General features: G+C 33.4%; 1 protein-coding gene across 5 annotated transcripts in view; it reads right to left on the bottom strand.

Annotated features, from left to right (window-relative positions):
* Nucleotides 1–24091, bottom strand: part of LOC146993359 (CUGBP Elav-like family member 2) — a 1246960-nt gene that overhangs the window by 1036731 nt on the left and 186138 nt on the right. The window contains exon 4 of one of the 5 annotated variants that reach the window (XM_085807865.1): nt 22828–22925. The exons of 2 other annotated variants lie outside the window; for them this stretch is intronic. In XM_085807865.1, the coding sequence (XP_085663991.1) occupies nt 22828–22889 (62 nt within the window). In that variant the 5' untranslated portion in view covers nt 22890–22925. Of the gene's footprint in view, nt 1–22827; nt 23196–24091 lie in introns of those variants that run through there. 2 more of the 5 variants (XM_085807864.1, XM_085807866.1) reach the window with 2 other exon arrangements.

Genomic DNA, 24091 nt, shown 5'->3' with positions numbered 1-24091 from the left:
CTACTTCCGGCCAGAATTATAAGCGTGAAGGAGTTTATGCAAAGTTGTCTGGCGAACGCCAAGTATTTAAGTGTGGCCTTTTTGCCAAGCAGAAGAGAGGAAGCCGTGAGTTCGAAGCAGGCCGCTTACCTTAGAAGTTACGCAGTTGCTACTTTGCCTTCCAGGCCAGAGGTTTTAATCCTCTTGATAAATTAAACGTATTGTAGTGTTCACAGTCTCTGTGCTACATACGCTTTCTGTTATTATAAGGCCAATCTTATTCTAAAGTTAAATTAGAGTTTAGTTTTATTTTGATATCTTTTAAGTTAGACCCCGAGTGGAGGGTCATTGTATTCCGAAGTACGGAAGTCATTGTATATAAAGAAAAAAATAAAGGGTTTTGTATACCCTTCGTCTGTATCCTGTCTACTTACTACAATTAGTGAACATAGCTTTAGTAAGCTCTCTGTTCTAGTCAGGTCATTGTATGTTTCCGAAGAAGGTTAGAAGAAACATTGAACCTGATAGTGGCGCCCGACGAAGAATAACCATGGCCGAGTTTCAAGAAGAACCTGTGCTGCCTGCAGAAACAGCTCAGAATCCAGAAATGCCAGCTGCCGCCCTGGAAGGATTTGGGTATATTGTCCAGACCATGCGCGCTTCGATGAAACCAGAAGCAACGTTTAATGGAAACTCACAGGTAACCAGTTTTTTGGAAAAATTGGATGACCACTTCATGCTCTACCCCGTGCACGAGTTTCAAAAAGTTACCTTAGTTACCAGCGCTTTGAGGGGCCAAGCGCTTAACTGGTTCAAATGTATCGGCAGAAGTCTCTTGGGTCAAGCAGGAAGTCCCACCTATACCTACGAAAATTTCAAGACTGCCCTACTAAAAGCCTTCCCTGTTGTAAGGGATCGTGCGAAATTAGAAACAGAACTTTTCAGTATATATCAACAAAGAATGGAAAACATCTCGAGCTTTATTTTAAGAAAAATTCACGTTTTCAAGCTCTTGTATGGAAACCGTCCGGATCCTGAAATAATTCAAGTGATTTTGCCGAGGTTACTACCCCAAGTGCAAGACTTTATTGAATTGAGAAATCCGACTACACTGGAAAAATTATTTGAGCTAGCAATCCAGTTTGAAAGTAGAAGAACGGCGGACGTCGAAAGAAGACGCCAATATCAACAGCGAAACCAATTTGGTACGCCAAGACTACAGCAAACTCAAGCACATGGCTACGGAGAAAAAGCGAATCAGTGGGCAAGGAAACCCGAGCATTCAAAAACAGCCGGCGAACGTCGACACTTCAATAGCAACCCAGGAAAAAAGTCTCAAGGCCAGTGGAGAAAGAAGGAAAGCATCGAAAGAAAAAATAATTTAAACTAAAACGGATTTCTGCTGACGAGAGGGTGCGGAAATCCGAAGGCCACGAAAACCCCTCTTCCTACAAGTTAAATACAGTAATGGTGAAAAATTTAACTCTTCCGAAGATTGAAGTCTTGGTAAATAATATCCCGGCCACCGCACTCCTGGATACCGGCGCGCAGTGTTCCTGTGTGGCAGAAGTCTTTTTTAGAAAGTATTTTCGCAAATACCGCATATATAATGCGGATAATACAACAGTATTAGCGGCGCAAGGAGAACAATGTAAGTGCGTAGGTAAAGTACCTTTGTACATCCGTATCAAGGACGAACAAGTAAAGGTGATGTTTTTTATAGTAAAGAATTTGCAAGCACACTTAATACTAGGAATAGACTTTCTTTCAGACGCACAAGCTACACTGGATTTTAATGAAGCGTCTCTTAAGCTGACGATGAAACCAGTGCGTGTAGAAAAGGTTGAACCGCCAAGGGTAAATCTCGACCACCTGCCTAATGACGAGCAAGATAGAATCCGACAAGTGGTAAGTGAATTTGCTTCCTTATTTAGTGATATTCCAGGATTTACCCAGGTTACTAACCATAGTATTGACACCGGAGATGCATTGCCGGTTCGTCAAAAACCATACCGGTATGATAAGAATAAGGAAAAAATTATAGAATGGCATATTACCGATATGCTACGTAAAAAGATCGTAACGCCTATCTCAAGTAGTTATGCTAGTCCGGTGGTTTTATGTAAGAAAAATAATGATTATCCTTTGGAGCATCCAAAAAGGTGGAGATTCGCTATTGATTACCGTAAATTAAATTCCATAACGAAATATTCGGTATATCCGTTACCGATTATAGAAGAAATTTTAAGGAACATAAAATCAACCAAAATTATGACAACTGTAGACTTAACGAATGGTTATTTTCAAATAGGGATCAGGCCTGAGGACGTGCCTAAGACTGCTTTTATAACCAAGTCTGGAACTTATGCATTTTTGCGAATGCCGTTTGGCCTTTCAGGCGCCCCAGCAACATTTCAGCGATGCATGGACATTGTGTTAAGACCTGTTCTCGGAAAGTCCACATTTATCTATTTAGACGATATCATTATTACTAGTGATAATCTAGACCAACATGTACAGGATTTAAGACAGGTGTTTTCTTTATTAAATGAGGCCGGTCTAAAAGTTAATGTCGAAAAATGCAAATTTGCAGCCCCTGAATTAAAATATTTAGGTTACAAAATATCGCAAAAAGGGATCGAGACAGATGAATCAAAAATAATCGCTGTACAAAAGTATCCGACTCCAAACACGGCAAAGAAGCTCTCTTCTTTTCTAGGACTTTGTTCATATTATAGGTCCTTTATAAAAGATTTTGCGGCTATCGCTGAGCCATTGTTAAAATTAAAAAGGAAAAAGGCAAGATTCTCGTGGACGGCCGAAGCCAATAGTGCTTTCGAAAAATTAAAACAAGCATTAACGCAAGCCCCTGTCTTGAAATTTCCTGAAAAGTATGAAAATTTAGATATTTCAGCGGATGCTTCGGATTATGCGGTAGGAGCGGTACTTTCGCAAAATCAGCAGCCAGTAGCATTTTTTAGCCGAACTTTAAATCAAACACAAAGAAACTATTCCGCGACCGAGAGAGAGGCACTTGCAGTTCTGTTAGCAGTGCAAAAGTTCCGAGTCTATTTTGGAAAGGCGCCGATAACAGTATATTCTGATCATGCGGCGGTAACTAGATTGTACTCTGGAAAAAATTTATCCCCAAGGTTAATAAGATGGGCACTCAAGCTGCAAGAATATAATCTGGTAATCAAGCATACCCCCGGAAAGGAAAATATCGTAGCAGATGCCCTGTCACGAATTAAATTAGACAAACATGGTAATACCGTAAAAGTTGCAATGCTGACAGCGTGTACAATAAATTCCCGAGAAACTGTAATAACCGAACTGGGTAAGGATCCTGAGTTTGGAAGTATTTATGAGTATTTGAAGGATCCTGAAAATTTTAGCCACCAAGATATTGTGGCGATAAGAAATAGGGCGGCCCATTACGAACTAATAGATGGTCTATTATTTTATACAAAAACTACGAATTCCAACAACGAATTTCGACCTGTTATCCCAGCTAGTCTTAGATTAAATATCCTGCAAGAGCTCCATGACAGCCCTTTAGCTTCTCATGCTGGTATTCGAAAAACTATCCAACGCGTACGCGAGGCAGTCTACTTTCCTGAACTGCAAAAGTTAACAAGGGCGTATGTCCAGTCCTGCCCAACATGTCAAGCCGTTAATTATATTAATTTCCGCCCGGCCGGGTTTCTAAATAGTATTAAATCCGAATTTCCAAATGAAATAATCGGCATCGATTTATTGGGCCCTTTCCCAAAAAGTCAGTTAAACAAAAGTCGCTATCTCCTTGTTATGGTTGATCATTTTAGTAAATGGACCGAAATTGTTCCCTTAAAACGAGCCTCCGCGAAATTAGTTACCGATTCTATTTTAAATAAATATATTTTAAAATACGGGGCGCCCCTAAAAGTTATATCGGATAATGGTCCTCAATTTGTAAGTAATATATTTGAAGACATGTGCCAAAAACTGGGCATACGTCATTTAAAAATGGTCCCGTATCGGCCGCAATCAAATATAGCGGAACGGGTCAACAGAAATATAGTGAAAATTATCCGTAGTTATGTTAAAAATTTTCCTAAAAGCTGGGATAACTATGTCAATGAATTTGCTTTCGCCCTTAGGACCGCAAAACATGATACAACGGGCAAAACTCCTGCTGAGTTATTTCTAGGCAGAAAGGTTATAACACCGTTAGATAAACTATTTTATGTGCAACAAAGAGCCCCAGAATTTAAAATGGGTGATATAGACAAACTAATAAAAGAAGCAAAAAAGAATACGGAAGTAGCACAAAGAAAACAAAAATTGTATTATGACTTGAAACGACGGGGAGTAACTTATAAAGTAGGAGATGAAGTACTAAAAATTAAGCATTCACTTTCTTCAGCACCAGAAGATAAAACTGCCAAATTTTTTCCACGCTTTGAAGGACCATATGTTATAGAAAAAATAACTCACGCTGTTGTAGTATTAAAGGCAAGAAATGGTGAAACCTGTTCCGCAAACATTGACCAGATAAAACCATTCTATGACCGTAATAAAATGCAAATCTTTTCAGATCTTTTGCAGGATCCGGTACGGCAGACACCGCAGGTACAAGTTCCAGAGGTGGGAAAACGACAAGTACAAGGGCAAGCCAATGAGAGACAGAAGCAAGTGAAAAGAAAATTGCCCCGCGGAAAAATTGAAGGTACAAAGAAAAAGAAGCCGTTCCACCGTCCAAAAAACAGAGTTCACGAACACCCCCAGAATGAAGAAGGGAGAAGGACGACGTATGTGGAAAAGACCGGGAGAAAGGACGGCAACTATAACCCGGCTTTAAAACGGAAGATCGACTCATCCGACAGAACTCTCCGCAGCAAAAGTCGCCGAACTGCGGAAGGGCCATCAGCGGCGGAGGAAAAAGTACAAGAAAAATTTGAACGGCCAACAACGAGGTCCAAGCAGGATCACGACAGAAGTTTCCCGGTTCCACCAAGACCAGCTGCCTTCAAACGGCCAAGACCACAAGCAGAGGACAGAAGGAAGATGTTCAAGGGTGGCCGTAGTGGTGAAAAACGGAAGCTTCCAGAGGAAAGCACTGAAGGGCGAGCCCGTACAAGAAGGAGGATCAACCAAGCTACGGTCTGCAGCACCTTTAAAGACTGGGCCCAGAAAAGGATGTCTGAATATTACAAAGATAAGTAAAATTTTATGTTACTTTACAAACTTAAGTTAATCTTTCATTCTTACTGCAAGTGGCAGATTTCAAGAAGTTTTACCTCATGCGAGGTCTACCTTTATCGCCAAAAGGGCGAGAAATGAGTTGTGACCGATTTTCTTATTATGTTTTTCAATTACTCGCGCGTAAAACTAAAGTTGATGTATAATAGCGTTGTGTAAAGACTTAAATATTGTAAAAAGTTATTGTATAAATTTTATTTAAAACATTCTAGCAAGAAAGAAGTTTTAGTCTGAAAGACTTTTTGAAATGTAGTATTATTTCAATGTAGAAAGAATTGGCACTTGCTTTGAAAAGAATAGAAGTTAACAATGTACTACTAATGTATGTTTTTAAATGTGTAAAATTAACGGCATCTTGATATGTTCTTGTATACATGTGAACTGTTATTTTGAATGTTTAGAAATACCGTGATATGGTAAAAGTGAAAGTAATGTTAAAAAAATTTGTTATTCGTGTGACTGTAAAGATTAAATCATGGTGAATATGTGTTAAAGGTTGAATGATGTAGTTAGGCTCTCTGACGCTACACTTTAGAGTTAGCCACTTTCAGAATAGTACCTCAGGGTCTAGAGTTGAAATTAGGGTGTGTTAAGAGGTCTCGTATGTTGAATTTTAACACGTTAGTGTTTTGATTGTAGGAGGAAGTGTTGAACACATAGACAGAAACACATTCGTGTTTGGTGTTTTTACAACACATGTCAGAGAGCACGGGGAGAGATAATTAAAATAGTCATGAATGAAATAAGAATGTTAAGAAAAGTATATTCTTTATGTTATTTACAATGTCATTCTGTAACATTTCATTAAACTAGTTTTCCTTCCAGATCTCTGGAAGGAACCAGAATTGAATAAAGCTCCTGTTTTGATGCAGTACAGATGAAAAAGAAAAAAGATTGTTGTATATTCCGGGAGCTGCTATTGTAACAAATTTCTTTCTTTTAAAATTTTCTAGTTCTAGCTAAGTTATGATTGTAAAGGTTGGCCTCGCGTTAGTTTCTAGAGCTAAAAGTTTTCAACAAGGTCGTTTTAGACCTCAGTTTCAAACTAATTAACTCTGGCGGGAAGTATGTAAGGATCTTAAGTTTTACTAACGTTTATTTTATTTTAAATCTTTACTATCACTTCTTATTTTCTACTTCCGGCCAGAATTATAAGCGTGAAGGAGTTTATGCAAAGTTGTCTGGCGAACGCCAAGTATTTAAGTGTGGCCTTTTTGCCAAGCAGAAGAGAGGAAGCCGTGAGTTCGAAGCAGGCCGCTTACCTTAGAAGTTACGCAGTTGCTACTTTGCCTTCCAGGCCAGAGGTTTTAATCCTCTTGATAAATTAAACGTATTGTAGTGTTCACAGTCTCTGTGCTACATACGCTTTCTGTTATTATAAGGCCAATCTTATTCTAAAGTTAAATTAGAGTTTAGTTTTATTTTGATATCTTTTAAGTTAGACCCCGAGTGGAGGGTCATTGTATTCCGAAGTACGGAAGTCATTGTATATAAAGAAAAAATAAAGGGTTTTGTATACCCTTCGTCTGTATCCTGTCTACTTACTACAATTAGTGAACATAGCTTTAGTAAGCTCTCTGTTCTAGTCAGGTCATTGTATGTTTCCGAAGAAGGTTAGAAGAAACATTGAACCTGATAGTTTTTCAGCATAAAAAATCTAGCTTGCATCTCTCCTTTGACAAACACTAATGATTAGATAATTTTATTGCTCATAAGACCTAAGAAAATGTTTGAAAGAAATGAGCTTGACATATTCTGGTATGTAAAATGTGCTATCTTTTGCTTTTTATTTAAAGTAGACCAAACAGCCATCCAACTCTTTCCCCCGAAAATTTACATAAACTAGAGTGTTATGAAATGAAAAACAACAATACATATCATAATATACGCTTCCCTAAGCGTCTACGGTTTATTTAATTACCACATACAATCCTATGCTTCCTGACAAATTATCTCAAATAAAAAACTATGAGATATTTTTCTATCCGTACATATTGGCCTTTATTTCCTACATTCCTAATGTACGGGAAAACTTCAGTGAAAAGCTAACTTAATCAGCTAATAGAACCGTATGCTGCAGAACTTGCAGCGAAGCAAAACATGAAAGTCTCAACAAATATCCGACTTCGAAAGACTCCTAGCAGCCTTTTTTATCCCTTTTCCCAGAAAGCCAGTAACAAAAAATTTAATCTCTTTGAAATAATGTAGGAGCTTTGATTTCTCAAGCCTGCTGAAAATGTAGTAGAAAAAGAGAAGATACAAAAGTGGAATCTGAGCATTTCCTGCTCCTTCTAGAAATCTAACACGCGTTTTTCGTATGGAATGGGACCACGTAAGTGGCAGTTTAAGTACGTAAGTCGAGTTGACTCTTATACAATTGCTGTCCTATGCTTCTCATATAGATAGAAAGAGAAAAAGAAGAAAGATTTTTAACCATGTTTATTAGGAATAGATTGGTACAGTGAATTCTTATTAAACCGTACCGACGTTTAAACTTACATTACCATATACGCTTAAAGTTTTTATCTACTTATAACACCATACATATTCGATCAGATGCGTTTACGCATAACATACTTTATGGGAAATAAATGATTTCGGCTCTTCTTAGGAACAAGTAGAATATTTTTAACATGCTGTGGCACACGTTTTATTCCTTCAAATGACATTCCTTCATATATTCGAGTAAAGGTAGAACTGAAGGGACATAAATAGAAGCTATCCATGAAACTAGGTATCATACCATACCTTAGTGCAGTCTAGAAATGTTATTCTGATTACAGAATTAAATAAATTTCAGAAGGAATAAATAGGATATTTTATAGTTAAATCTTACTTATAATATTCTGAATTGTATGATTACTCATTTTGCAAACTTATCATATGTCGCATCAATTTTTTTTTCAAGTTTCTTCAGTTTCAATCTAGTATAAAATATCTTATTTTATATCAGATTTGAATGCAGTTTTGGGAAAATGAGAATTAGTATACCTACCCGAAATAAGGAAAACAAAATTGCGACAGAAATTTTCAGAGTATGTAGAGAAATAAAATAGCTATAAATCAATAATGAAGATAATCATAATGATCTTTGTATGTGTAACTTCGTACCCTTCGAAACTTGTCAAAGATTTATCTTTCTAAAGTAAAAGAAAAAAAAACTGGAGAATGATTACTTTTGGTAAAAAAGACTGACATGACTGTATAAAAAGCTTTATGTTGAACCCCTATATCATTTTAACATTATTAATTCTTTGCTCTTTTCTGATAATTTTAGGAACAATACATTTTATTGACCGCTTTTTGATTTAACATGCAGATAGAAGTTGTATGTATGTTACATTTTTGGAAGACCAATATTTTTTGTTTCTGTCAAAAAAGCGGAACGAAAGCTCATATTCAAAGATATTTCAAAATTATTCTAATCTACTTTTTACTCCGACGTTGAACATTTTTCTGTATCTTACTTAGACATTTCATCTCCGATTATAATATACTTATTTTCTTACAAGAACGACTCACTACTGCTAGATATAAAATTAATAATAAATCAGTTATATTTTAGACATATCTTCTTTCTAAAAATTAAGATATGAATATCTAGGGGACCTCTTTGATCTTAGACGTTCTTTCTTAAGTCATAGAAATATAAATTTAAGATGCATTATAAACAATAAACATCATAAATTTGACTATTTTGAAAGAGTAATTTTCTTCATGCAAATTCAAGTTTCCTAAAATTAAAACAGTATGTGGATATTGACTTCGAGCGCATTACTTAGATGCAAAGTACTGTAAGATTTTTCGAGCAAATTATGAAAGTACTTCACAAAAGTGAACCTTTTTTCTTAAAGGATGAAGTTTTAACGCTTATAAAAAATTAGTTTTCTGGAAATACATTCTTTCTATCCTACTACACTATTTTTACCAAACTTCTTAAATTTAGAGTTTAATAAAATAAAACATAAGTTTAGAAAAGTCTTGAGAGGTAAAGAACAACTTCTAGACGCAACAGTACTGTTAGGCACTGGCAGAAGGTTTCTTTTATAAATTCTTCTTTTCGAAAGTCCCATTTGAAACAAAATAGTATTTTTACGGAAACCCATCAAGTTACGACCACTGCGTAAAGAAATTTTCAAGTAAGAATGCATTAAGAGACTTAAGTCCTACGTCCACTCCCTCGGAAGTCTCCATGCAGATTCCGTTTACGCAATCTTTAATTAGTGTTTACTTAGGCCGTAATATTAACCGCAGCGTGGCTTGATTAAAATTTCATTTGTGTCTTCCATACTGTATATTTGCTGCTTTTCGAAATGGTACTCTTCTAAATTACTAGCAGAGGGTTTAATTAAATTTTATCTTCGTTCATTTTTTATGGCCACCGGCTACTCGTAAAATGATTTTCATTAGTTAGAAACTCGCGAGTTTGATTAGCTTGCAACTTCCAGACATCAACAAAGTAGTTAGTTTTAATAATGAAACAAAAGATTAATTAGGATCGTTCTCATAAGTATATATCAAACAATTACGTGATATAAATTAGCTAATTAGTATATGCTTAATAAAAATGTCATCAGAGTCCTGCAGCTTCAAAAATGTCAGGCTAAAGCATACTAGAAAAGCGGCATTCCCCATATCGGGTATGCGAGTAAAATATTGATTAATTTAGACATTATCATGTATTTTATTTTAGAAATGCATTGCAATACAAATTATGCATTAAGCCAAGAAATAATATTTAGATAAGCGATGATAAACTAACATATTCAAAATTAAATTTACCATTCAAATGATCAGTTATAACATAAGTTTTTCCCGGATGAAATGTTGATGCTTAAAATGCCAAGTATTATTAAAATTTAAGATGGAGACTAGTAATATCAAAAATTATTTGAATAAAAAATTAACAGTCCTAAAAGTATTATTAAAGAAATAAAAATGTAATAGTTATAAAATTATAAATGTTATATAATTTACTGATCTACATGTTTTGAATAAAAAGTAGCTAAGCATCGCAATAACCTTAAAATGAGTGCCAATAAACACTGATTTTGTTTTATTACTAGTCTTGAAAACCTTGTTTTCATTTATAAAAGTATACAAATTATAGAAAATATATATTTCTTTTTATTCTAAGATACTAAAGCTGAATGAATTTTGTCGAATGGTGTAAAATAACGATATTAGCATAAAACGTTTTTTAGAACTAAAACTAGAAATATTGTATTTATACTTGTATTGAGGCTATTTTGTTGTGCCCTATTTGTCTTGGGTTAATTTGATGAGTCAAGTTTAGCAGTATGTTTAGTGCATAGTAAATGAGCTGAGTGGTTCAATGTATTTCAGAAAAACAATCCTACTTTTTCCTTTAGCAGTTGGTAAAATAATTAGGAACAATATATGCTCAAAAACACAGTAAATAATGAAAAAAGTTGTGCGAAGAACTTCAGAACCGCAGTCAAAAGGAAAGTAAACAGGTAACATTATCTGCTATATAAAAAGAAAACATAAGCAGATCCAAACTGTATGTTGTTTTAAGATCGACAGGAAGATAGGTTACAATTAAAGTTGTAGAAATATGAAAAGGTAAAAAAAATACAGATTGCCAACAGAAGCTTGCTGAATAATTTTTAAAGGTTATTTCTCCCGCCTTCCTAGCGTGCCTTCGTGGTGTAGTAGTCAGCACACTGAGCCGGTTACCTCAGAGGTCCGTGATTCGATTGCCGGCGAAGGCGATTGCTCATTTTTCATCTTGCCTGCTTCCAAAAATAAACACTCACAGCATTTTACTGAATGTTCATCAAATCTTGAATAGCAAGTTATTTGTTTTATGATGGCATAAACTTTCTGCAAGTTTAGTTATTTTCATTCTGCTACTTTTGCTCCTGAAATAAGTATTTCTAATGACAGTTGTCTAAACACTTCAAATCCGTGTTTCCCAACGTGGGGCCCAAGCCTCACAAGGGGGCAATGTGACTGTTAAGGAGGGAAATTCAAAAATGGACTCGTCCAGAGTTTAAGGGGACAAAGGATGTTCTAAATATGTTTCATAAAGTCAATTTTTTTTTTTTAAATTTCCTTTTTTATTCCCCAAAATAAAGAAAATGTAAGTGATGTATATGTAAAAGCGTTTTTAAATTGCGGTGCATTTTAAATATTTTATAAAGGATTCTCGCTGTAGACATGGACATTTAAGTGCTCTTAAAGGCATTTAAATAACTGGCACATTATGCTTTCCAGAAGTTTCGCGCACATTTCAGCCAACGAATTAATTTTATTTTTTACTGTAGGATTAGCAACCGGTATATTAGTCTTTCCTTAAATGGAAGCTTTGTTTATATTGATCTTATATTTATTTCTTTCAGCTCTTAGTGAAATGAGGTGTGCAAGCCGAAAAAAAAATAAATAAAGTTTGTCGGTATTTGGAGGCATATTTAAAATTTGGTTTCATACCTGGTCCATTAAACGGTCAACTTTTGTCTTTTATGCCAATAATGCTTGACCAACGAATCAATGAAACTAGGCCGTCTTGAGGCACATTTGAAGGCGAAACATAATGCTGATATTAATTCAGATTTAAATTATTTTCACACTTTAAGGAAAATTTTTGAAAAAAGAGTAATATTAAAGTCTCTATTTACTGCTCATAATGCAACTGTTAATCGTGCTCTTCAGGCTATCAAATTTCATTACTCATCGTTTAATCTGGGAAAAGCCGTATTATAGGGAAGAACTGAATCAAACCATCAATATCAGCATTTAAAACTGTTCTAAAAAAAGATGACAAAGACGTTAAAGAGCTATGCCGCTAAATAACAATACTGTTTGCAGAAGAAAGATTAAATGAGGACATTGAAATACAACTTGTTGAAAAGCTGAAAATAGCAAAATTTTCGGTGCAAATGGATGAACCAACTTTGAGAGACAGTGAGGCCGTACTTATGTAAGATATATTCATAAAGGGGATTAAGGAGATTTTGCTGAAAAAAAGTTCTTCTGTAAATCATTAGAAAGCGCCACTACCTCCAAAGATATTTATAGTAATCTAAAAAGTTACTTAGATGTAAAAAATATAATACATCTTGTACTGCGGATGGTGCTCCTAACATGATGGTTGAAAAATAAAATAAAGCATGGAATAAGAAAAAGCGTTGCTTAAAATTGATAAAATTGACAAAAATTGATAAAATTGATAAAAGATGAGAATCCAGAAATGCTTCTTGTGCATTGTGTTATTCATAGAGAAAACCTGCTAGCTAAAAACAATTCGCCTGTTCTAAATGAAGTACTAAATTCAGTTATAAAGTGTATAAGTAAAGTGTATAATAGTGCTATTAAAGCTAGGGCCAAATGTGAACGTCTTTTCAAGTTATTTTATGAAGAACGAAATGAAGACTATATGAGACTTGTACTTCACACTGAAGTAAGAAGTCTGTCGAAAGGGAACTGCTTGGGAAGATTTATAGGACTATTTGATACTCTTAGTTATTTTATAAGTGACAAACCTGAAATGAAAAATCCGTTAACGGATGATAACAAGGCAATTGTGGGTTATTTAGCCGATGTCTTTGAAAAATTAAATAGAATAAATAAACAACTTCAAGAAGCAAACAAAACTTATGCCGATGCAAAAGAAGATATTTGGTTTCCTTATCTTTGTTGAATTATGTCAGGCATATACTATTTATCACAAAAATTTAATCTCATTGGCTCCAAAAATGTGACGTGACTACAGCTATACTTGTCATTGATACCGCTATACTTGTTATTGTCGATCATCTGAAAATTTTATCGGCTGATTTCAAAAATTTTGTAACTTAAAACAAATGGATTTCCCAACTTGGATGATGCAGCCAATGCTAGTGGATTTGGCTGATATTTCAAATATGCAGTAAAAAGAACTCGCAGATATTCAAAATGATGAGTCAATTAAAACTTTACTTAATATAAAAGGAGCGATGACATAGCTTTGTTAGGAAACCAGAATCAGATATCCAAATGCAACAAAATTTGCAAGAGAACTATTGTTACCGTTTCCATCTTCATATTTTGCTGAATGTGGATTTAGTGCCATAAATGATTTGCTGCTAAAAAAAAAAAGAAAAGAAAAGAAATCGGTTGGATATAATGAAAGCGGGAGACTTGAGACTCAAGTTATCTAAATTGGAACCTGACATAAAATTTCTTTGCAGCAAGTATAGCCCACCAGCGGCCGAGCGGTAAAGTCGCTGAACACTGGTAGTTCGGTCCGAGGTTCGAATCCCGCGAACGGGCTGGCTGCATGGGCGTTTTCGTGGTTTTCCCCATGTGTAACGTGTATACGAGCCAGTTTCTCTTAGAAAGACCTCCACGAAGGCATCCCTCCTCTTAGGCAGATAGCCCTCGAGGCTTTGCCATAATCACACACACACACACACTTTGCAGCAAGTATCAAGCGCAAGGAACTCGCTAAATTTAAATAATAAAAATTACTAATACTTAAAATAAAAAACTTTCACTAAAACGAGTTTTTTTCTTGAATTTCAGTTCTCCATGTTTTTAAAGTTCACTTACTGTGTTTGCTCACAAAATTTCGTAGTCATTTCTTCCTAAAAGCTATCATTCAAGTTTTTTTTCGTGAACATTTCAATTTTTAAATATTAAAAATTATGTATATGCTAGGGGGAGCTTAAAACTTTTAGAGAGGATTAGGTGGGGCATAGCACAAGAAAGGTTGGGAAACACTGCTTTAAATATTACAGCTGTTAAATGCTTGTAATTATTTGCCAACGTAGAAAAGAAAATACAACATCGCATCTATCTATTCAGATGGCTGGTAATTCAGAAGTCAAACAACAAAATGGTTGGTGTTTGCAACTTTTATGAATGAACTAATACTGGAGTTTGCAACTTTTATGAACTAATTAATTGCTTAATAAGCATGCATATTTATCTCAAAATTAGTACTGAATAATTCAAAAATTTGAAATGATTAAATAAGCAGTAATAATTGTGCTTAGTCAATCGTTTATTGTCAATGCTTTAGTCAATCGTTTATTGTCAATTCGTAAAATTCTTCTAGGTTGTAAAGAAAGACTTTATTTATTTAAGAAAGAGAATTCCATATTCAGTTAGCTACATATCACTTCAAAAATTAAAATTATTTTTTCTAAATTATAACCTGTTTATATATACATTAGTTAAGGGAAGGATTTTTTTTAGGCGACGGCTTTTTTTCCTCTCATTTATTGAAAAAAAGCAAAAGAAAGTGGGAAATGAAGTAATAAATTATAGTACGCATAGTTTTATATGTGAACTAATGGCTAATTCAGGACTGAGAAATATATTTTTGCAATCCGTTCTATAAAATTGTTTTTTTAAGTAATGAAAATTGTTGTTTTAAAGCTAAATTATGTATAAACTCATTTTTATTTCATATACTCATTTTTATTTGTTTCTTTTATTATCATCATTAAAATGATACTGAGCGATAAATGTAAATTATGTATTATTTCTCTACTCAAGCATATTTTTTTCCTCCAAATGACTAAGAAAGTCAAAAACCAATGGTTTTTATCGACGTAAATGCAAATAACGACAGCCCATTAGAGTGCTGATAATAGTAAACGTATGTTTTAATTCATTCAGTTGTACCTCTAATTAGTATCAGCTATTTTGAAATTGTCGAGGCTAAATAGAATGTTGCTTTCAATTGCGAAGGTATTTTAACATATAAGCTCTCAGAAATCATTACATCTAATAGTGAAATAAAGGTGAACCTTCTAACTCATCAAAGGCTAATTTTCCAATCTTTGTGGAACGATAGCACTTATTTTTAGTATATCGAAAATCATTTGAAAAGAAAATACAGGAAATTATGACGTAAATTACAGGGAGGCTTTGATATGGCAAAGAAATTTCTGTTATCTTTTATGACGTCAGTTCAAAAACGTGCTTCCAGATATCGTATTATTTAATTTCTTTTACATTAACTTAAATGATAACAGAAACACCATAATATTTCTGTTTGATGAATATTTATACCTGTGAGGAGTGAATTTTAAATTCCTTTTATTTAAAAACAATTTTTTCATTTCTTTCTTTCAAAGGAAGTCAAAAGTCATTTATTTTTTGTCGACATTATCGGCAATGCTACAGCGGGAAAAAGCAACTTTTTATCTCGGAATCTTACATATTTAAGAACTCGCGAAGTTAAAGTTTATTGAGATTAGTGTCTACGAAAATCGTTAAAATTTAATTTGTTACCAGCAAAATGTCAGGATTAAGATACAATAACACACCGAACAAGTATAATTTTAGAAGTCAAACACCAAAAATCAGCGTTATATTTTCAAATTTTCACAGTTAAAAAAACTGGAAAAAAATACTTACCGAAACTCATACAATCACAAAATGGCGAACACACCACGTGGAAAAAAGGAAGCAAAAAATAAGCCTGTTTGGGGCTCCGAAACTCCTACAATCGCAAAATGACGAAAACCACGTGGATAAATAAAAGCAAAAAATAAGTCTGTTTTGGGGCTCCTATAATTAAGGTACAATTTCGTTATTTTTGATTACATGTTCCTTACAAGCATAAAATTTAAATGCGATAAGTAATAAGCTCAGTATACCTGTACATTTAAGTTTCTAGCTACTACAAATCACTAAGAATTTTAATCAAAACACTATGAATCTAGGGCTTGATCGATATTGTTAAAACGTTTGCTAGAATAAAATCTTCGTAAAGGAACTTCATTGAGATGTCTGAAAACAATTACTTTTAAATGAAGCTGAAATAATAATCATATTATATGTCATGGATTGAATTACAGCGATACAGATCAGTTACCTTTACAACATTACGTTGCAGGCAGAAGTCTGTGCTATAACTCTTTGACCTTTCCTTTACATACAGGATTTTTAAATAATAAAAGTCTCAGAAGAAAGGAACGTTTAATCGAAATTCTGCATTTATTTCAAAGGGAAAGATGATGAGCTCTTTCTTCATTAGGAACAATCTATACTATATGAATCAATCAAACTTTCATTTTCCTGCTCTATTTAATAAAACCTTTCAGAGTGAGTCTGAAATATACAATACTTTTCATTTGAAATCATGCAAAATTAATGTTCAGTTAACTTCAATTTCCGAGATGGAGAATACATTGCATTTTTCATAAACCCCTTTGCTGCAGTAAATATATAGGATACATATAGGATATTTTCAGAAGATCGTGTTCATTGATAGATTAGGACGAGGAATCATTTTCTTTGTAGGATAATCACAAGTTATCCTTGAATTTGTTGCTAACTATCATCATTTACTGTGCTTTTAATGCTTATTTAAGCTAAAATTCATTGTGAGTCATTAATTTTTTTTTAATTTCTCCTGCAAGGTGTATATTGTAAGAAATAGTGGTTTCGGTGATGGTAGTTTAATGTTCCCCGAAAGAAAAATGGGAAATATATGTACATCTGTAAAACAGAGCTGCTGAACTTTTTTCCTGCGGTTTATACAGAAATAAACTGTTCTTTTTGTACCTGTAAAATTTCTAATATGATATTCAAAATAGTTCGTTACATGTCTCACACGTAAATTTATTTTAATATTTAATTTATTAGTTAGCAATTATAGACTTTTATTCACATTTAGGGCACGAATTCGTAACCCTTAATTCGTCCGCCATCCACGACTTCAGATCATTGATTGATTTATATAAATTGTGGAGCTACCTTGAAGTACTGTACAGGGTATTTCATAGATCATGGGACAAACTTAGAGGGGTGGTGGAGCGTACTAAAACATGCATTTTTATAGGAATGTAGGGTCTAAAGTAACGGGTAAAGGCAGGAACGAAAACAAAAACCGACGTGATTAAAATGTGTTTATGTACAAAATCAACATAAAGTGCTTCTTTGTAACAATAAAGTATTCACAATAAATGTTCAAAATCGCGACCACCAGCAGTAATATATGCTTGGTAACGTCGCAGAAGGGATTGACGAACATTTTGAAAAACGACAGGCCTTTCGCGCACGCTTGCAGCCGCAATAGATAGTCGTGCAACGAGGTCCTCTAGTGTTTCAACGGGAGTCTCGTAAATGATGCTCTTCAGATGGCCCCATAAAACAAAATCGTTGTTCGACTCGTTGCACGACTATCAATTGCGGCGCACGCTTGCAGCCGCAATAGATAGTCGTGCAACGAGGTCCTCTAGTGAGTCAACGGGAGTCTCGTAAATGATGCTCTTCAGATGGCCCCATAAAAAAAATCCAAGCTGGATAAATCTGGCGAACGGGGTGGCCATCAAACGGGTCCACCACGGCGAATCCATCGGCCCGGAAATGTCCCATCCAAATAATTGTGGACCCGCACGTGGTTATGGGCTGGTGCACCATCATGCTGGAACCACATGCGATCACAAACGACAGCCGGAACATCCTCCAGCAATTCCGGTAGCACCTCTTGCAGAAAAATATGATAACAATGTATTTCGCCTGTATGAATACAATATTGAGGTGATGCAAGCAGTGGAATAAGTTTTACAACTGCATTTAATAATATTAGTTATTAAAATCTACTGCTGGATGTATGCTTTTCTTATTTATTTTGGAAGAAAACTACTACATTAATCTACGTACGTGTGCTACGTAATACTGTTTCCTAATTTTGGTTATCAGTAATATAATTTTGATTAGTATTTACTTTAAATTAAGTGGTAAATTTTTAATCTTATTATCCATTAAAAGTGAAGTTTGGTTTTAATTTTTACATGAAAAACGTTTTACACGAATTTTAATCAAACTTCACCTTTAAAGGATAATATGATTTACACTTCCAAACTTAATTTAAAGTAAACAATCACACCTCAAAAATCAACTTAAACAACTACATAAAATAATTGAACAGTTAATAAAATTAATATTAATCAAATTTAAATTATTGATAACCAAAATTAAGAAACGGTATAACATAACACGTGTACATACATAGGAATTTGGAATTTACTGCCATTGCTTTTTGCATGTATACAGGAGTGTTTGTGTACACATGTGTTATCCTTCGTGAGTTATCATACGAAAACCAAAAACAAGTTATAGAACTTAAGAATTGGATGATCCGTGTAATGTCGGCACCTGAAAATTTGTACAGATTTTCCTTTAAATGTTTATTATCTTATGTGTAATTATCAGTCGTCCCCCTTCACACTGTTAAATTGGTTGAAAATGGAGTACAATAGCATTATTATTATACTTTTTATAAAAATGTGTGTATACAAGAAAGTTATTTATAATCGCATATGATTTTAAAACTTACCAATATTCTACTCATTGCTTCAAAAATTTAATAATTATTAAAATATTCCTAAAGTTCCTCAGTCCCGTGATTAAACCAAATTACAGTTAGTTCCGGTACCTGCATCAAACCAAACTGAGCTCTCATACAGTAACGCTTATAACTCCATACCAAAGACACAACAAAACATACAAAGTATTTCAAATTAAATTTTAGTAATGAAAAAAATCTGCTGTACCTAAACTGAATATAAATTATATTTTGGATTGCAAATACGTGAGTAAAATCAAACAATAGAAGGGAATATTTTAACTGGGATATAAAAATATATTAAGCATATAAGAAATTGTTAAAAAAGTTTCATTTAAACAGAACCCCATTTCCATGCATTACGTTTGAAGTTATATGATACGAGATATTAGGTGTTGGTGTATTTAATTATGGCAAAGCACACGAGGGCTATCTGCCTAAAGGGAGGGATGCCTTTCGTGGAGGACTTTCTAAGGGAAACTGGCTCGTATACACGTTACACATGGGGAAAACCACGAAAACGTCATGCAGCCAGCCCGTTCGCGGGATTCGAACCTCGGACCGAACTACCAGTGTTCAGCGTCTTTACCGCTCGGCCGCTGGTGGGCAACGAGATATTAGATTATATGTGCAAGTGCTTTTTGATGCAATCTTTCAAAAGCATTTTTTTTTTCGTTTTGGTTTATCTATTTCATTTACTATATATTCCACATATATTTGAAGTATCATTAAAAAATATCATGGAATTTACATCAAAATTGTAATTTTGCAGGAAGGTTTCAAATATTAAAAATGTTTTTACCTTAAGATATCCACATATTTTTAAGCCTGAAATAAATGAAGTTTACGATAAAGTTTGGGTAAATGAAACGTAGGAACTAGTAGGTTTTTCAGTTTACTGTAGATTCCCAGTGCGCATAGGGGCCCACCAGCGGCCGAGCGGTAAAAGTCGCTAAACACTGGTAGTTCGGTCGGAGGTTCAAATCCCGCCAACGGGCTGGCTGCATGGGTGTTTTCTTGGTTTTCCCCATGTGTAATGTGTATACGGGCCACTTTGCCTTAGAAAGTCCTCCACGAAGGCATCCATCCCCTTAGGCAGATGTTATGCTAGTGTGCTTTGCCGTAATTAAATACACCGCCACATCACCCAGTGCGCATAGGGCGATCGACAGTTGATGAGAGGCGAATTTTTGGTCGATCGTGAATTATTTGTGACATCAGTACATTACGTTCCTTCAAACGTTTTCATTTCCTTAAAGCAGCTTTATGAATATGAAATCCGATAAACTAGTTTACATTGTTTAATAACTTGTAAAGTACTCTATGTTAATTAGCCAACTATTGTGATCTTGATCTGTACTACAACTTCTCCTTTCCGTATTCCTCGCCAGATTGCAACTGAACTTTGAATATATTTAAGCTGAGGCTTTTGAATCTTTAGTTGAGAGAGTTTGTAGTTGTTTTGTTGTAGTTTGTGTTTAGTTGAGAGATCACGTCTCGCAGGTAATATATTTTGGCCTGCGCTGCTTAAAATTAATATTTCTTGCTTTAATATTCTCGCTAGAAAATGCTTTAAATTGCTAGCCAGGAAAATACTTTGAGACAGCTTATTTCTTACTCTGCTGAATGGGTAGTCTTAGACTAAGTTATCAGTTTTTGCATTTAATTGTCTGTTGCTGCTTAATTTAGATAACCGCAAGTACTGGTTTTGTCTGTAGCGCAAGTCTTGCCTTTATGATTTTCAATATAGACTAAAATAAAAAATGTTATTTTAAACCTTCTTCAGTACCTTGTGAGCGTTTAAGACGTAGTGATAACTCGCTGGCTTGTCTAGTATGGTCTGCAGGACTTTATTTCTACCTTCCAGTTACAATAGTAACTCTACAACCTAATTTAATGTAAAACGCCGAATAATGCATAATGTTTTGTAGCTTGATCCTTGATATGTAAATAGGATTACGGATCCTTAATCCATAAAATAGTGTGTGAAAATCCAATTGGCAAAGCTATTTCCTATTTCATTTACATTTATTTATTAAGAAAACATTCTGTATAGTTTAGGATTATAAAATAATGAAATAGACGTCATAAGATATAGACCTGAATTTAGAAATGTACATTAATCATTCGAATGTTTAAAATACCAACAAAATATCAAGATATAAACACGCGTATCCTGTTAACTAAGATTAACTATTTTTCTTGAGTTAGAGTTGTACAGAATAGTGTGAATCCATTTAAAGATATTTTTATCTATTTAAATGCGACTGTTATAAATCAAAGAGAAGAAGACGGGTATTAAACACAACACTTTTGTATTCGAATTTGAATTCTCTGAACTTCCAGGTTAAAATTATCGGTACTAAGCCTAGAGTTTCATTTAATATATTCTGAGAGATAAAACTGTAATTCAACACTTTAAAGTCGAGCAAGCAGTGTAAATAATAAATTTACATCTAGTTTGTGCATGAGATTTCCAGAACATATGAAACTCTGTCTCATTTAAGTTTCCAGTTTATTTCAGAAAGAAATATTATCAAAAATTATTTTAAAATTTTTAGTAGTCTCCATCAAAATTAGTTATTGACATAAGCTTCAATCCTATATGTAATACTGAGCCTTTAAGTATATTCAGGCAAAAATATAGCTTAAACATGTAGCTCAGTTAAAAGCACTGTATTCATTTTATCCTAATATGCACTTGAAAACATTGTCTTAGTGAAAAATAATGCCTAATTATTTAACAACTTAGTCGCAGCATTCTATTAAACACTTTTTGTCACTATTTGTTGGGAATGTTACAAACGAATGAATTATTTGATGTATTATACACAATTTTATTTCTATAATTAAGAAAGTATTATTAAAAATCACTATTTGAAATCGGAAAACACTAACTGAGCAACAAAATTCAGTCGATAGTCAGTGAAACGTTAATTGAGAAAGTAGGTGTCAAGTCAAAAAAATTAAAATTTTGGGCAAAGCAAATATAGAAATATTACGATAAACATCATGACAATATTTAAGAAAAGTATTCCTATAAATGAACCTATATTTCCCAAATAGGATTATACAAAATTGTGTTGGAAAGCAATTACTTGTTACTAACTGCTGATATTAAGAGATTAGAAATATATTTCTATATATAGAAAAATAGAAATACAGAATATAGAAAGAAACAAATCATTTAAAATACCACAAAGTAAACCTAATTAACTTCATTCACATGAATCAAATCTCGCTTTTTTTTTTTTTTTTTTAATTTGAAACTTTTTCTTATTCGCATGAAGAAAACAGACGAATTTTTGTTGCCTTGCAGATAATGAGAAAACAATATTTAACAACCCGTTATATCAAACGATGAAACCATAAAGGATTAATAAACTGACATTTAATAGAAGCATTTTCTATTTGTAAGTATTCAAAATATGTTCAGAGACAAGCAATACAATGTGGAAACAGTTTAAGAATTGAATGTCAAAATGTAACATTTTAAAAGCGTCATTTATATGTTAATTTGATCTCTCTTAAACATTCTTAATATGGTTGCGACGAAAATTCTCAACTATCTTTTATTTCTTTTGGTGAATAGAAAAATAATTAATGAAAAATTTCTTATATTACTTGTAACTCGAAGGTAGACATTGACATCTATTGAACAAAATGCACTGAAAGTATGTTATTAAAATAAATCCATTTAAAAATCGCATAAAAATATGATGAGTAGTAATTTAATAAATGTGTTTCTTTAGCAATTACCCAATGTTTGATGTTTTTCTTTTTTTCAAGTTTGCTGTTAATATTAATGAAATTCGCGATTTTATACTTGAATATGAAGGTTGGGAAATAAAGGTTAGGGCAAATTCTTTTTCATTATTTAGAATTTTAAAGATGTATTTAATGAAAATTTTATTTTCTGTAAAGCATATTAGTTTTTGTAACCTAATTAAATTTTCAAATAAGGTACAAAAAAACAATTAATTAAGCGCTAAAATGTTGAGATCGAAATACTTTTGAAACGTTATATGTTTTAAATGATGATCTTACATACAAAATTTGATTTTGAGAGGAATAACGAATTGCAAATGCTAACACTAAAAAGCAGTTTGAATAGAAAACTTTATCTAGTCTTCTTTAGGTAAGTGAATTAATTTCAGTTATACTTTCTTTTATAGATATTTTTATAAATACAAGAAATGTTTATTAATGTTTTGCTTTCTTTTATATTAATTTCTAAAAGTATTAATTTGTCTTTTATCCTAAAAATTTAGCAAGCGCGTTTATGAAAGAATGCATACCGTGCTGCTGGTTGTATCCTGTCTGCTATGGCTTCCATCTGTGCAAGTATTTGACGCGCCATGACTTAATCCAATTGGAGTTGTTTAGAAACTTGCAGCTAGAATATAACACACAATTTGAACTGCACCGATATATGCAACAGCCACTATTTAAAATACAAACAAATCTTTAAATTAACTGCTTTAATACTATAAAGAAAGAAACTATGCTCAGTGTTCACTGTATACAAGTTTCGTTTAATGCAGCAAGGCACGGACGCCGTCACTGGAAAACAATGGGTTTTGTGAGCTTATCTTTATAACCATGGATACTGTTATCGTAAGGATCAAAGGTCGCTTAGAGTTTCAGTTATACATTTCATAGCTTATTGACAAGAATTCAGTTCTAACTGCAGGCTGAGTAAATTTTGAACATTCATTGACAGGCATACAGCAAAACAAATGTGTACAAATGTAAGAGCATATGACTTACTGTCAGTATTAATCTAGTCTATTTTTCCGGTAAATTTGTTAATATCTCAAAGAGGTATTATTGTACAACTAGCGATAAGTGATTGTGAAACTACAGGTAGCGATAAAATCCTGCTCCTTACAAATAAAGATTAGAAATTTAAGAGCACGTTGTTGCCAATCGATAGAACATAAATCTTTTCTTTAAATTCGCTATTATAAATATTTTATCCTTTAGCCAAATAAGCTAATTATTTTAAAAGGTTATCTATGTTTCATAACAACAGTTTTCAAGAAGTGTTATTTTGTACCATATGAATGATAACTTTCTTAAAATAAATACATTTTTTTTTCCTATAATATATTTATTTGTAAAATATACTCTAACTGTATTACTTATATACACTCTAATCTGCATTTGAAATAAAACTAAGTGACGACTTTAATATTTTATTGTAATGTACAAATTGTAGTTCCCTTTCTACATTTCGTTTCTTAATTATATTCAAAAAGTATAACGTTTACTGTTAGTAACATTTTACGTTTAAGAAAGTCATTCAGACGCGAAACGCGGTATTCCCCAAACTCCGGTGATGAACGACAATGATGCACTGGTGTAAAGTAGCCATACAATTAATTTCATTTTTGAAAGATTTCAATCAAGTTCTTCTAGTTTTAGATTTTTGATCTCTACCGTTAAATGCAATAATAAGAGATAAAAATTGAAACACCGCATGTTTATTTTAAACTTCTATCAGCTCAAAGCATGTATACTGTCTGCTTTTGGTGTCAACAGTTTTCATCAGCAAATGCG

This window comes from Stegodyphus dumicola, chromosome X1, assembly GCF_044657685.1.
Source record: "Stegodyphus dumicola isolate Sdum_Otavi_A_Nest chromosome X1, ASM4465768v1".
In the NCBI taxonomy this organism is placed as follows: Eukaryota; Metazoa; Arthropoda; class Arachnida; order Araneae; family Eresidae; genus Stegodyphus; species Stegodyphus dumicola.
This window is presented reverse-complemented; position numbering and strand designations above follow the sequence as displayed.